At 41.4% G+C, this 15,617-nt stretch overlaps 1 protein-coding gene across 1 annotated transcript in view; it reads left to right on the forward strand.

Moving 5' to 3' along the window:
* SCN8A (sodium voltage-gated channel alpha subunit 8) overlaps nt 1–15,617 on the forward strand; it is a 125,176-nt gene that overhangs the window by 14,330 nt on the left and 95,229 nt on the right. Inside the window, exons 2-4 of the mRNA XM_047786663.1 lie at nt 11,357–11,475; nt 13,619–13,708; nt 14,350–14,478. Of these exons, the coding sequence (XP_047642619.1) occupies nt 11,357–11,475; nt 13,619–13,708; nt 14,350–14,478 (338 nt within the window). The remainder of the gene's footprint in view (nt 1–11,356; nt 11,476–13,618; nt 13,709–14,349; nt 14,479–15,617) is intronic.

The raw sequence follows: 15,617 nt of genomic DNA on the forward strand, positions 1-15,617 counted from the left end.
TTCATATTTATGCACCCTATATTATTGTAATTTCTATATCTTGTATGATTTTAAAAAATTAATCCAGTCCTGGGGTGAGGGTGGAGAAATGCTTATGAGTCGGCTTATGGTAACTGTATGCGTTTCATGTATTGTGTTTGCAATGTGCTAGGATTTGTTCGGCATGAATGTAAATGTGCTCGTACCTGGCCTTGCACAATGTCCCTGTTCCTTGTCGTGGACCCTGAAGGGAAGCAAGGGCCAAGCGCCTCCATCATGTGCTTCAAGCCCCACAGTGCTAATTAGAGATGAAAAGCCTGTGCTTTTCAGAAAGCTCAGCTTATGCCAGCTTGACACATTTATTAATACTGCATGCCACGACTCGTTAAGAGCTGTTCCGCTGCTCCTAATGGGCTTCTGCTTGCTCACATTCAGTGGCTGTTGTTATAAACTGATATTTTCCCTTGGGCCATAAACCGCAATTCAATTTCCATTTCCCCTTTAACTCGTTTACCTCACAGAGATCTAATTTAAGACAGATGAGGTAAAATATTATTGGACTTCATGGGTACCAAATGATTGTTGATTAAAAAATATTCTCTTAAGAATCCAGAGCTTGCTGTCTTTCGCACTCCTCCTGGGCTTTAAAGGATGTGGTGTGGGAGCCCAGTGGCAAACAAGGGGTGTATCTCCTTTTCTGGATTCTTACCCACAGCTTAACGATGAGTACCGGGATTTTATCAGCCATGCCTATGACTTTAAAATGCTTTTGTGTATCTATTTTTAAAGTCAGCCCATCACCAATCATCCCTATTCATTCTTTCTCCCATAGTCACTGCTCTGGCGAGAATGGGGATTAAGTAGGGGATAGGGGGTAGGGAGAAGCAGCCAGTGGTACACGTCTCCCCCCATGCTGCCTCCTGCCCAGTAAGTACAGCTGTCAGGATAGTACTAGGCACTGTTGACCCTGGATTTGAGAGTTTCACTTGAGAGGGCAAAATAACTAATTCAGCAAGAGTCCTACCAAGATTGAATGTGAAAGAATGAGCAATGGCGGGCATTCCTCCTCCAAAGTATGGTTTGCCGCTTTGTTGCCATTAATATTGGATGCTTCTGCGTATTTTCTAAATTGTAGATTCATAGATGTCAGAGCTGGAAAGGACCTCAGCATGCCCACCAGGCAGCCCCCTGTCTCATCTTATAGATGAAGAAGATGAGATCCAGAGAGCTGTGGGTGTCCCACCGCCCCTGCCCCACTCCGCCCGCCTGCCCCAGGCCATACAGCCAGGTAGAGGCAGGTGAAGGTGGACATCTTAGGAGTCTTAATACCTGACAGGTGATGTGACAGTTCCCCAGTCCTGGTGAGCACATTCCTCTGTAGCTTATTTACAGAACCTCTGGGGTGAAAATTGTGAATCTGCATTGAAAAGAAAGAAAGAAAGAAAAGCCTAATCACATAAGTCTTAAGCAGCCAGACCAGTCTGGCCTAGGTCAGAACTGGTATTGGTGTATAACAGGGATCAGCCAACCATGACCCATGGCCCACATCAGCTCTGCCATTTTTGCTTTTGCACACGGCCTGTGAGTTAAGAAGGGTTTTTACATTTTTTAATTGTTGGGGAAAAGTCAAAAGAATAATAATATTTGGGGAGTTCCTGTCATGGCTGTGGTAATGAACCCAATTAGGATCCATGAGAATGCAGCTTCGATCCCTGGCATAGCTCAGTGGCTTAAGGATCCAGCGTTGCCATGAGCTCTGGTGTAGGTTGCAGGTGCGGCTGGGATCCCACATTGCTACTATGGCTGTGGTGTAGGCTGGTAGCTGCAGCACCGATTCACCCCCTAGGCTGGGAACTTCCATATATATATATATATATGGTGATGAGTGAAAATTCCCTTGTTCATAAATAAAGTTTTATTGGTGCACAACCACTCTTATTTGTTTACATGTTGTCTGTGGGTTACTTTTGCACTACAAAGCCAAGGTTAGTTATTGCAAGAGAGCCTGTAATTTTTCCTATCTGATCCTTTACAAAAGAGATTTGCTGACCCTAGTATATACTCTTCTGTCTCTCAAATAAAGCACTATAAGCCCCAGTGTTAAAAAGGAGGTTCCTAAGCTTTGAAAACTTGTGTGGGTCCAAATACCATCTTGCTTTATGCAAAAGACGAAGTTATGAAAAACTGCGTGTAAAGTAAGCATATGTAAATCTAATTCTTTTAACAATAAAGTATGTTTTATTGTAGTATGACTTGCTACTTGCAGTATGGCAGATTCACTTTCATTTCTGGAGGTTTAGTATAAACTATATATTTATTTCTCCTTGAATAGAAAATAAAAGATCTGTTTTTATACTTGATAAAAATATGATATAAATATTTAGAAAGGGGTGGTGATAAACTATTCTAAATGCAGTGTTCAGTACCTAAATTAATTATAAAATTTCTGCTTCACATATAAAACATCCTTAGGAAAGCCTTTATACCTACAAAACCATAGTTTTAAAATTCCCTAAAGAGCCCTAGTTTCCCTCAGGATCATTGGTCCCCTTCTTGCCGACTCATCACTGTACTCATTCAGAATCCTAGCTGCCTCCTAGGTTTTTCTTCAGCCAAGGTCTAACAACTTCTGTTTCCTAACGTCTTCCTTTCCTTTTTCTCTTCTCTGTTCCCCTCACCTCAGACACACAAGCATCTGTTCGCTAACCAGGCAATAGGCATTTACTGAGCACCTGCTCTGGGCCAGGTCCCTGTAGGCGCTAATCCTCAGATGGGAAAGACCCTCAGTGGTTCCTCCAGACCCATCTTTCCATCATGGCCAAACTAAAAGATGAGCAATTTGGAAAGTACAGAGGATGTTACTTTAAAAAATCCTGTTGCCTGTCTTCTTCTAAGGCAGGTAGGTGATTTCGTAGAGGCCCAGTCCTGGTTTTATTTATTTTTATTTTTTTATTATTTTTTTTTTGTCTTTTTGCTATTTCTTGGGCCGCTCCCGCGGCATATGGAGGTTCCCAGGCTAGGGGTTGAATCGGAGCTGTAGCCACAGGCCTAGGCCAGAGCCACAGCAACGTGGGATCCGAGCCATGTCTGCAACCTACACCACAGCTCACGGCAACGCCGGATCGTTAACCCACTGAGCAAGGGTAGGGACCGAACCCGCAACCTCATGGTTCCTAGTCGGATTCGTTAACCACTGCGCCATGACGGGAACTCCCCAGTCCTGGTTTTAGATCCTGGGACAGGGACCAGTGCTTCTTTCATTCTTGCTTAGGCTTTTATGCAATGTACCCCAGGAGCTCAAATTTCTCATTCACCCAAGAATCCATCCCCCACACCAGGTTCATTCTCTGCCCTATTGCCATAGAATTGCCTCTCGATCTGGCACAATAGAAGCTGTAAAGAGGCTCTAAACTTGGCATAATTTGGTGCTCCTTCCTGCCTGGCCTTTGATGGGTGGTGGTCCCTCTCCTGAGCTTTTGTGAAATGCATAGAGAATAATAACCCCTCCTTCACACATACTTCATGGGAGCATTATGAGGTTGAATGAGGAGGTTATTTAAAAGGCTTGGCATTTTCATAGAGAGGGTTGCTATAGAAACGCAGAGTACAAGTACTTCAGAGAGGGGACTTCGGGAAAGTCCTGGGCTCTTTGTTTCTTTGAGAAGCCAGAATATGGAAGAGTCTCACTTTGGCCCTGGACCTCTTTCAGCCTCACCCCAAGTCTACCACTTCCTCTTGCTTTTGGAATTAGGCTTTCCCTGCAGTGTCAGTACTTTCCCACCAGAGCCAGTACCTTCTAGTATAGGAGGAATATTATCGCAGTGCAATCTCACACACCAAGGTGGTGCATTGAGCATTTCCAGAATGTATATGGCTCAATACCAGCACTGCTTTCTACCATAGAGAGAGTGGTGTGACTCTGCCAGATCAAGAAAGGAAAGAATAGAAGATGAGAGGAGAGGAACTTTAAAAAAAAAAAAAAAGAGTCTGCCAGCAGCTGTTTATTGTGTTGAGCATTATGTTGGAACTGTGGAAGGAAGTGTGAGATTGGTTCCTGCTCTCTAGCTTTAGGAGCAAGGGTAGAGGGGAGGGGAGGAAGAAGCTTGGAGAATAATGAAAGACACAAACTCTGAGTGTTAGTAGGAGTTCAGAAGAGGGGAGGCTCAGAGTAGTTGGAAATATATCATAGAAAAAGTGGAAGCTCAGTACCAAATGATGTCTGTGGGAAGGAGGACATGTGTTTGGAAAGAGGTGCAGAAAGGAGCAGCATTGGTAAGACATTATTTCTTAGGCTGACTGATGGGTACGTAGATGCTCGTGGTATCATCCTTCAGACCTTCTTCTTATATGCCTTACACCTCTCATGTGGTTCATTTTTTGGTTTGCTTTTGTTTTTGTGGTGTTTTATTTTCGTTGAGGTGTGATTCACAAGTTAGAAAACCCACATTTTAAAGTGTACAATTCATTGGCTTTTTTTTACAAGGTGGTGCAGCCATTGCCACTAATTTCACAACCTTTTCCTCACTATAAAGAGACCCATTAGCAACGACTCCTTCATCCATCCAGCCCTAGGCAGCCACTACCCCACTTTCTGTCAAGATTTGCCTATTCTGGACATTTTGTATAAATAGAAGCATACAATATGTGGCCTTTCGCATTTGAATTCTTTTATTTTAAATCTTTTCGGCCGTGTCCAAGGTATGTGGAAGCTCCCCTGCTGGGAACCAATCCCGTACCCCAGCAGTGACAAGAGCCACAGCAGTGACAACACCAGATCCTTAACCTGCTGTGTCGCCTGGGAACTCCTTTTGTGTCTGAATTCTTTTCAAGATTTTCAAGGCTTACCCATGTTGTAGCATGTATAAGTACCTAATTTCTCTCTCTCTCTTTCTCTTTTTCTGGGCCCAGATATCTTTATTTTTCTAAAAGTTGCTTAAATCAGAGTTCCCGTTGTGGCGCAGTGGTTAACGAATCCCAGGTTAACCACTGCGCCACAACGGGAGGTTGCGGGTTCGATCCCTGGCCTTGCTCAGTGGGTTAAGGATCCGGCGTTGCCATGAGCTGTGGTGTGGGCCGCAGACGTGGCTCGGATCTCGAGTTGCTGTGGCTGTGGGTGTCGGCCGGCAGCTACAGCTCCGATTGGACCCCTAGCCTGGGAACCTCCATATGCCACGGGAGCGGCCCTAGAAATGGCAAAAAGACAAAAAAATAAATAAAATAAAAAGTAAAAAAAAAAAAAGAAAAAAAGTTGTTTAAATCATTCCGAAATTCACAATGGGTTAGGAACCACTTTTAGCTATTACTATTCGTAATTCTATTATTTGGCTGGGGACAAAGCTTATTTACAAAAAAAAAAAAATTAACAGCAACACCTTATTGGGAGTTCCCTGGCAGCTCAGCAAGTTAAGGATCTGGAGTTGTCACTGCTGTGGCTGGGGTCACTGCTGTGGCACAAGTTTGATCTCTGGCCTGGAAACTACCACATGCTGCGAGCATAGCCCCCCAAAAAGGACCTTACTGGACACTTTTCAGCTAATAATATACATTTGACTCTTGAATAATGCAGGAGTTAAAGGCATGGACCCTCAGCATAGTCAAAAATCCACATATAATTTACTGTTAGCCCTTCATAAAGGTGGGTGTTTCCCCAACACCAATGGTTCCTTCCTTAATACCTGCGATTTCTCTGTATCTGTGCTTCCACAGCCCCAGACTCAGCCGACTATGGCTCGTGCATTACCTTGGTATTTACTATTGAGAAAAAATCTGCATGTAGGTGGACCCGCGCAGTTCAAGCCCATGTTGTTCAAAGGTCAACTGTGTATATATATATTTTTGTGGTAAACTACACATAACACAAAAATTACTATTTCGACCATTTTTTGTGCACAACTTAGTGGTATTAAATACACCCACCATGCTGTACAACCATCGCCACTATCCATTTCCACAACGTTCTCATCGTCCCGAACAGAAAGTTACACCCATTAAACAACAACTCTCCATTCCCCCGATAAACTCGATTCTACTTTCTATGAATTTGCTGCATCCAGCAGAATCATATAATATTTGTCCTTTTGTGTCTGATTTATTTCACTTAGCATAATGTCTTCCAGGTTCATCCATGTGGTAGTATGTATCAGAATTTCAGTCCTTTTAAGACTGAATATTATTCTGTTATATGGATATAGACCACGTTTTGCTTACCTATTTGTCTCTTGATGGGCATTTTGGTTGTTTCCACTTGTACAGTGTTTTGAATAATGCGTTTGTGAATATTCGTGTATACTTTTTTTCTTGGCCACCCCACGGCACATGGAGTTCCCTGGCCAGGAATTGGATCTGAGCCACAGTTTCGACTTAAACTGCAGTTGCGGCAACACCAGATCCTTGAACACACTGTGCTGGGCTGGGAATGGAAACACGCATCCTTGGTGCTGCAGAGATGCTGCTGATCCCCTTGTGCCACAGTCAGAATTCCTGTGTGTGCATGTTTTTGTGTGAACCTGTTTTCAGTTCTCCTAGCTATATAGCTAAGGTCATATGATAATTCGATGTTTAACTTTTGAGAAACTGCCAAACTGTCTTCCAGAGTAGCTGAACCATTTTGCATTTCACTAGTAATACATGAGTGTTCCAGTTTCTTTATATTCTTGCCAACATTGTTATTTTCCATGATCTTTTTTTTTTTTTTTTTTGAATATTACCACCCTAGTGGACATAAAGTGGCATCTCATTGTGGTTTTATTTGCATTTCCCCAATGACTACTAATGGTGAATATCTTTTCATGTCTTACTGGCTGTTTGTATCTGTGCTTTGTAGAAATGTCTTTTCAAATCCTTGCCCATTTTTAACTTGGATTATTTGTCTTTTTACTGTTGAGTTGTAGGTGTTCTTTATTCTGGCTGCTAAACCCTTTTTAGATACATGTTTTGCAAATATTTTCACCCGTTCTGTGGGTTGTCTTTTCACTTTCTGAGTAGTGTCATTGTTGTACAAAAGTTTTGAATTTTGATGAAGTCCACTTTATCTGTTTCTTGCTTTGGTTGCTTGTGCTTTAGAAAGGGTCACATCTACGACACTATTGCCTAGTCCAAAGATGTAAAGATTTACACCTCTGTTTTTTTCAATGAATTTGATAGTTTTAGCCATTGGTCCATTTGAGTTAATTTTCATAGAGATGGTGGGATAGAGGTTCCAATCCATTCTTTTGCGTGTGGTTGTCTAGTTGTCCCAGCACCATTTATTGAACTCTTTCCCCTTTGAATTGTCTCGGCATCCTTGTCGAAAATCACTTGACCCTAGATGTATGGATTTATTTCTGGACTCTCAGTTCTGTCCTATTGATGTGTTTGGCTATCCTTATGTTATTACCACAGTTTTGATTAGTATAGCTTTGTGGTAAGCTTTGAAATGGAAAAGTGTGAGAGTCCTCAAATCTCAAGTCTCTCAAGATTGCTTTGACTGTTTTGGTTCCCTTGAATTTATTTATTTTTTTCCCTTTTTTTGTCTTTTTAGGGCCACACCTGTGGCACATGGAAGTTCCTAGGCTAGGAGTCAAATTAGAGCTGCAGCTGCTGGCCTACACCACAGCCACAGCAACACAGGATCCAAGCTGCATCTTCGACCTACACCATAGCTCATGGCAACGCCAGATCCTTAACATACTGAGCAAGGCCAGGGATCATATCTGAGTCCTCATGGATGCTAGTGAGATTTGTTTCCTCTGAGCCACGACGGGAACTCCAGGTTCCCTTGAATTTCTATACAGATTTCAGGATCAACTTGTGAATTTCTACCCCAAAAAACAGTTAAAATTTTGATAGAGATTGCATTGAGCTATAGCAGTGTTGTCTCTCAATCCATGAGCACAATGTCTTTCCATTCATTCATTTTTTTGTTTTGTTTAATGATGTGTTATAGTTTTCAGTGTATAGGTCTTATACTTCTTTTGTTAAATTTATTCCTAGGTATTTGATTCTTTCAGATGCTCTTGTAAATGGGATTGTTTTCTTAATTTCATTTTCAGATTGTTTATTGCTAGCGTATAGAAATGCAGTTGATGGAGTTCCCGTCGTGGAGCAGTGGTTAACGAATCCAACTAGGAACCATGAGGTTGCGGGTTCGGTCCCTGCCCTTGCTCAGTGGGTTAACGATCTGGTGTTGCCTGGAGCTGTGGTGTAGGTTGCAGACGCGGCTCGGATCCTGCGTTGCTGTGGCTCTGGCGTAGGCTGGTGGCTACAGCTCTGATTGGACCCCTAACCTGGGAACCTCCATATGCCGCGGGAGCGGCCCAAGAAATAGCAAAAAGACAAAAAAAAAAAAAAGAAATGCAGTTGATTTTTATATGTTGATCTTATATCTTAGAACTTCTTATGAGCTCTGATAGTTTTGTGTCTGCATACTCCTTAGGATTTTCCATTTACAAGATCATTTCATCCACAAATAGAAATAGTTTTACTTACTTAATTGCCTTGTCTAGAACCTCCAGTACAATGTTGAATGGAAGTGGTGAGAATGGAATTCTTGTCTTGTTCCTGATCTTAGGGAGAAATCTTTTAGTCTTATAACATTAAATATGATGTTAGTTGTGGATTTTTCATAGATGCGTTTGATCAGGTTAAGAAAGTTTCCTTCTATTTCTGGTTTATTGAGTGCTTTTATTATTAAAAAGTGTTGGATTTTGTCAGGTGCTTTTTCTGCACCTATTGAGATGATTATGCAGTTACTGTCCCTTATTTTTATTAATATGTTGTGTTACATTGATGGATTTTCATATGTTAAAACCATCTTTGCATTTCCAGGATAAGTCCTACTTGGTTGTGGTGTATAATCCTTTTTTAAAATGCCGCCAGATATGGTTTGCTGGTATTTTGTTGAGGATTTTGTATCTATGTTCATGAGGGATATTAGTTTGAAGTTTTCTTTTCTTGTGATGTCTTCGTCTGGTTTTGTATCAGGGCAGTACTGGCCTTACAGAATGAGTTGGGAAGTGTGCCCTTCTCTTCTCTTTTTTGGAAGAACTTGTGAAGAATTGGTATTAATTCTTCTTTAAACATTTGGTCGAATTCATCAGTGAGGCCATCTGGTTCTGGGCTTTTCTTTGTGGGGATTCATGTTTTTAATGCAAGGTGCAGAAGAGTATTTATAGTACAATCCCATTTGAGAGAGAGAGAGTGTGTGTGTCTTTTTAGGGCTATATTTATGTGCTTATACTTACACAGAAAAGTTTTGAAAAGATACACAAGAAAAGACATATCTTTGGGTAAGAGATGAAACTTGTCTTCTCTCTTTTTTATACTTGTGGCCATGTATTGATTTAAATTAAAAAACAAAACAAAAACAAAAACCTACTTAAAACGGCTAGCATTTGTTTACTTTTTTACCCACACAGTGGGATGCTGTGTACTTGCCCCTGGCCTTGTATCCTCAGGAACTCAGTCTCCTAGGCCCCTCCATCTCCAGCTTCGTGGTCTGCTGTTCCCCCCCGCCTCAATTTTATCCTCCATCAACACTGAATTACTTGTCAATTCCCTGAACACACCCACAGTTAATGTGCTACATCCTTTTGTAAACCCTGTGTTGTTCCCTTTCCTTGCCAACCCTTCCCCCTTAATCTACCCAGTTAATATCTCTTAATCTCTACTTATCCTTTATTTTTTTAATTTTTTAATTTTATTTTTTGCTTTTTTAGGGCTATACCCATGGCATGTGGAGGTTCCCAGGCTAGGTACCCACAACATACGGAGGTTCCCAGGCTAGGGGTCCATTTGGAGCCACAGCTGCCAGCCTACACCACAGCCACAGCAACATGGGATCCAAGCCACATCTGCGACCCACACCACAGCTCACAGCAACACTGGATCCTTAACCCACCAAGCGAGGCCAGGGATCGATCCCTCAACCTCATGGCTGCTAGTCAGATTCTTTTGCGCTGCGCCACGATGGGAACTCCTCTACTTATCCTTTAAAACCCCTTCTTGAATGTTTAGTTACCTTCCTTTATCAACAGCCCCCAGGTCACTCTCCTCCTGTGCATTCCCCACCCAAGGAGAAAACAATCTCTCCCTCCTGCTGCCCTCATACATTACGCATATTTTTGTTATTGAACTTCGTATTTACCCTGCATTGTAATTATTAGTTCACATATATGGCTTCCCTAAAAAGTAGTTTTATTCCATCTTGTGTCCCAGGAGCTTAGCACAATGCTTGGCACATAACAGACGCTCAAATATGTTTTAATTGAATTGAATTCATGAGACAAGAAGAGGCATCCCATGTAGCATGAGCAGTATGAGCAAAGGCCAAAGCTTGAAGGACTGTCACTTGCGCTAGTTTGTCAAGACAGGAGGATTCATGTTACAAATCGTAGTTGAATGATTTTGGCAAAATTGATAATGGAAGCTCCTAAAAGTCAGGCAGAGTAGACTTGGTAGGTAAACCTTGGAATGAAGAACTCTTCTCACCTCCTTCAAGTCTTTGCTCCAGTCTCTCTTCTCAGTAGGTTTACCCCCACCACCTCCCTTCACCGTCCCCGGACCCCAGCCCTCTAGGACTCCCTTTCCCGGATCATCCTCCTTTTCCCACCGTATGCCTCACATTCTGCGTAATTTACTTACTATTATGTTTATTTACTTATTTATTTTTATTTTTCATTGTTTTGCTCTTTAGGGCCACATCCAACGGCATAAGGAAGTGCCCTGGCTAGGGGTCAAATCGGAGCTACAGCTCCCGGCCTACACCACGGCCACAGCAACGCGGGATCCGGGATCCGAGCTGAGTTTGCAGCCTACATCACAGCTCATGGCAACAACGGATCCTTAACCCACTAAGCGAGGCCAGGGAGCGAACGAGCATCTTCATGGATCCTAGTCAGGTTTGTTAACCACTGAGCCACGAAGGGAACTCCTGGTTTTTATTTATTGTCTGTCTCCCCTTTTAGAATAAAAGGCTCTCACACTAGGGTAGCCTTGTTCACTGATATTTTCCCAGCACCTAGAACATTGCCTGGCACATAGTAGGCACTCAGTAAACATTTGTCAAGTAAATGAATCCTAAACTAATAAATTTCAGCATCTTGTCCAGATCTGGCAGGGATAGCTTAGGTATAATCAAATGGCTTGTTTCTGAAAGAAAAGTTTCTGTAAAACTGCTGCAGTAGTGTTATCCGTTTGTAATAGAATCTGAGGCTGGGTGGGGGAGGGTGATGAGGGAAAGAAAAATATGTTGATTCTGGTTTCTTGCCTTCGACACCAAATTGGGGAATAAAACTTAGAAGTATATCTGAGCTGATTTTATTTCTCGCCTAGAAACATGTTGTTGCATATGGTGATTAATTTCCATGCTTTAATCATTTCTCTCTTTCTTTTTCCACAGACCTTTGTAGTATTAAACAGAGGGAAAACTCTCTTCAGATTTAGTGCCACGCCTGCCTTGTACATTTTAAGTCCTTTTAACCTGATAAGAAGAATAGCTATTAAAATTTTGATACATTCATATCCTTTTCTGCAAATGTGGATGAGTGCAGCAGTTGCATGGTCGCTGGTGTGTGTTTCTGAATGTTGACAACTTAATTGTGTATTAAGTATGTTACCAATAGTGTAGTGGACTATCCCACCAGTCAGGAGATTTAAAAGTGAACTTCTGCTGACTCCTGAGCTAAACTTCGGCAAATTATTTTTTCTTAGGTTGATATCAGGGGAATCTGGAATTTTGTGGGTATCATTAAGAGGGACAAATTAAGGTGGTAACCTTTTACTGAAATCTTGCTTTTTAAAGCACTCAGACTTTAGTAGTTTCATAGTGAGTTAGGTTATTCAGTTTTTTAAACATATTAAAATCCTTTTTAGTATTTTTGAAATGCTGCTTCTTGAGTTACAAATAATTGAATGTTTTAGAGATCTGCCTTCAGTATTTGTGATTTCGTGAACAGTGAGCTTAGAAAGTATCTCAGACAGTGTCTCATACTAAATGGCCCCCCTTGGTACAGAGTCTTAGATCTTTTTTTTTTTTTTTTTTTTAATGGCCTCACCCATGGCATATGGAAGTTCCTGGGCCAGGGATTTAATCCAGGCCTCAGCTGTGACCCAAGCTGCAAGCTGAGGCAGGACTAGTTCCTTTAATCCACTGTGTCAGGTCAAGGATCAGCCCATGTCTCTGCAGTGACCCAGGCCGCTGCAGTTGGATTTTTAACCCACTGTGCCACAGCGGGAATTCCCAGAGGCTTAGATCTTAATTGCGGGATTGATATGAATCTTTTTTGGTATTTTTGCTCTCCTTAAAAAATGCCAATTTATTCATGTGGTTTGACTTCTATATGTCTTATTAATATAGGAGAGCATAAGACAGGTTAAAAATTATGTGGTGGGTTTAGCAACTTTGCATAGTGACTTTAAACTTTCATGGTCGATATTTAATTTGACAGTCCTTAGTCCTGTGCTTCAAAGAGTTTTGTGTCCTTCAAGTAGAAGGAAGAAACCAGCAGTTGCTACTTCATAAATAGGTGTGACAAGCATTTTCATATTTTATTAATGCTAGGAATTTAGCAACCTGATCTGAAATCTGTGGTTTACAAGTAAGGTAATTCTGACATCTAAAAGTTTATAAGGAAATAAATAATTCACAATGAACTTCTTCCCTTTTTGTTGGATCAGAAGATGGTGTGTTTTTTCCCTCTTCTAACCAGAACATGTTATTATTTCCTGAAGAGAAATCCAGCTATAGTAAGAAGAAAATCCAGCTATGAGAGGTATTTTCTCTTTTTAAAACTCCACTAGTCAAATAAAGATGGTGGATGCCATTAGCAAGAGAGAGTGAGTTAGCAGCAAATGAGATATGGCTTCTGTGCTTGTGATGGTGACACTGTGAGTCTGAGAACTCATGCTGACCTAAAGCAGTTTAATTTTTCTCAGTAGATAAGAACTAACAGCTGAGAAAGATCCTAGGTGGAATTGAAATGGCAACAAAATGGTTTGCTACTCTTCATCATTCCCAGGCATGTTCAGAATGATCAGCTGAAATTGCCTCGTTGCTGAAGTCTTAGGACTATGATGATGCAGATGTCTTTGAAATCCTTACCCAAGGTACCACAACTGGTTTCCCAGATGGGACAGATCCAGCACACATTGGCCGTTGCCTTGCCTGATAAAGGCAATCGGCTCTTTGGAGGACTAGTGAAAGTAAATTGTTGGTGACATGCACATTTCCACATAACTGGTTGTGCAAGATAATGAACAATAAATGACTACTGAATAATATAAATTAGATTTCATCTGTTTTCTCACCTGATGACTTTGGCAGTCTGGTTATCAGGCAGAGAGGTATTTAGAGGCATAAGTGGTAAGAAGGAGAAATGTTTTATCCAAAAGGAGAACAACAGCCACAGCCCTTCTGAAAGAGAGTGGTCATCCTGCTGTGTCCAGGCACATTCTTTGGCCGGGTATGGGGACATATGGTGGCGTTGTGTGTTCATGGTGGCGGCTGCAGTTTTCATTATCACCTCGCCTTTTCCTCCTCTCTGTGCTTGATCTCCTTTCAGGTTACTGATTTAATTCTTGCGATACCCAATGTGAAATGTGTTTGCTTCTTGAGGATAAAAACAAGCCAGATTTTGTGTATTCTCCCTTGACTCTTTTCTACAGTATTTAGCATGATCATTATGTGCACTATTTTGACCAACTGTGTATTCATGACTTTTAGTAACCCTCCTGACTGGTCGAAGAATGTGGAGTAAGTAGCTCTTTTATTTATTTTTCTGCTCGCTTGTTTTTACTGTTTTTAGTCACTGAATCTTGTTTGCACAGCTTACCCATTAAGGAAGAAAACTATTGCCCCCTTTTCATGTCACAGAGATGGGTTAGGATACATGTGGCATTTAAGAAATATCCTTAGACATCAGCTCTAGAAAGAGAAAGTGTGCCCTGGAAGTTACCACCCTCACCTCTGCCCTTTTCTGAGTTAACCAGGGCCTGTGACTTGTGGCCCCATCACCTCCTCGTACCCTCAGTTCCTAACCATACCGCCTTCTTCCCCAGCATGAGCTTTCCCTTGCTTTTGGACTTGTTGAAGTTAACATTAGCCCAGGGGCCTCTTTGGCTGCTTCAAAATGATCATGTGCTCAGTGGCAGTAGAATTATTAATTTCTTTGCAATACCCATCAGGGCCCAATGCAACATTACAGAGCTCTTGGTGTGTGCGTTCCAGTGAGTTTCATTCACCACATCCTTTTCTCTTCCTCACTTCCTTTCTGCTGCATCCTTCCCATTTTGTCTCTGTTAGAGCTGAAGCCACACATCAGCGTTATCTTAAAAGATTCATTTGAAGTTTCTGTCTGATCAGAAATTACCTCAAGCTGTCTATTTCTTTGACAGGTACACGTTCACAGGGATTTATACATTTGAATCACTAGTGAAAATCATTGCAAGAGGTTTCTGCATAGATGGCTTTACGTTTTTACGGGATCCATGGAACTGGTTAGATTTCAGTGTCATCATGATGGCGTAAGTTCTCTGCTTACATGATTGGTGTCCTGGGTGTGATTGTATGTGTGTGGTTGGACTCTTGGGTGTGTTCGTAAGTGTGAGTTTGTGGACATAGTTGTATGAGGAATTCATGAATAACCAAATAAGGTGGTATGGACTTAGGTCTGTGATTCTTGCTTATGAGGGCTTCTTATGGTTCAGGCAGTGACAGCATGTATGTATGGGGGAAGGTGAGCAGAGGTTTTATAGCTGGGAGAGAAAGTAGGAAGTGATTTCCCGTTTCCTCATATTTTATTCTCCCTTGTAACACTGACCAAAGTTTGCACAATTATCACTAGGGGGCCCAGTGAAGAATTCAGATTTTTTAGATACAAACCTTAGGCTGGAAATCTATTTCCTAGGTATGTTATATCACATGCTTTCATGAGGCTGTCCAAATGTTTCAGATTTCAAAGTCAAAACATGATCCAAGTGTCCAGTCTGTTCACTTGGTAAAGAATTACTGACCAGATCCTCGAACTATTATTATCAGAGAGCAGTATAACACCACTTTGGTATCCCAGCTACTCTCGATAATTTGTGTTGATTTGACAATGAAAATGCATCTCTTTGGAAAGCTTAACTGGTGATAGAAGAGTTATAGCAGACTTTATTTTTATTTTCAAGTTGGGAAAGTGCTTTGTGGCTTGGTAGAGGGTAACAGTATAAATCGTGTGTGTGTGCGTGATGTGTAAGATTGAGTGCAATATGTATAAGATTGTGTAAATGGATGAGTCTGAGCATCAGATAGATGTATTTCAACTATAGAATGTGAATGAGTGCTATGCATTGAATATCTGAAACTGGAACTTTGACTTCCTGTTATATTAAAGTTATTTCTAGCTTTCTAGCACTGTGACACATTGGTGTTCACTTATTTGAGCTGGTGATTAAATGAGCACTTAACACAGTATTTGCTCTGATCCCACGATCTGGATTTTTCCTGAGCCCTGCTTTTTGTATGTCGTGGGCTGAAATTTCATCTGCAGGCATAACTGCAAAGATATGTGTACAACTCCTGTCCCAGTCATATATGCAGACAATTTGGGCATTTTTGCCATTGTCAACCAGGGAATTATTTTAATGTAGATTTGTTTTTATGGGGTTCCTGCTGCAGA

This window comes from Phacochoerus africanus, chromosome 7, assembly GCF_016906955.1.
Source record: "Phacochoerus africanus isolate WHEZ1 chromosome 7, ROS_Pafr_v1, whole genome shotgun sequence".
Lineage (NCBI taxonomy): Eukaryota > Metazoa > Chordata > Mammalia > Artiodactyla > Suidae > Phacochoerus > Phacochoerus africanus.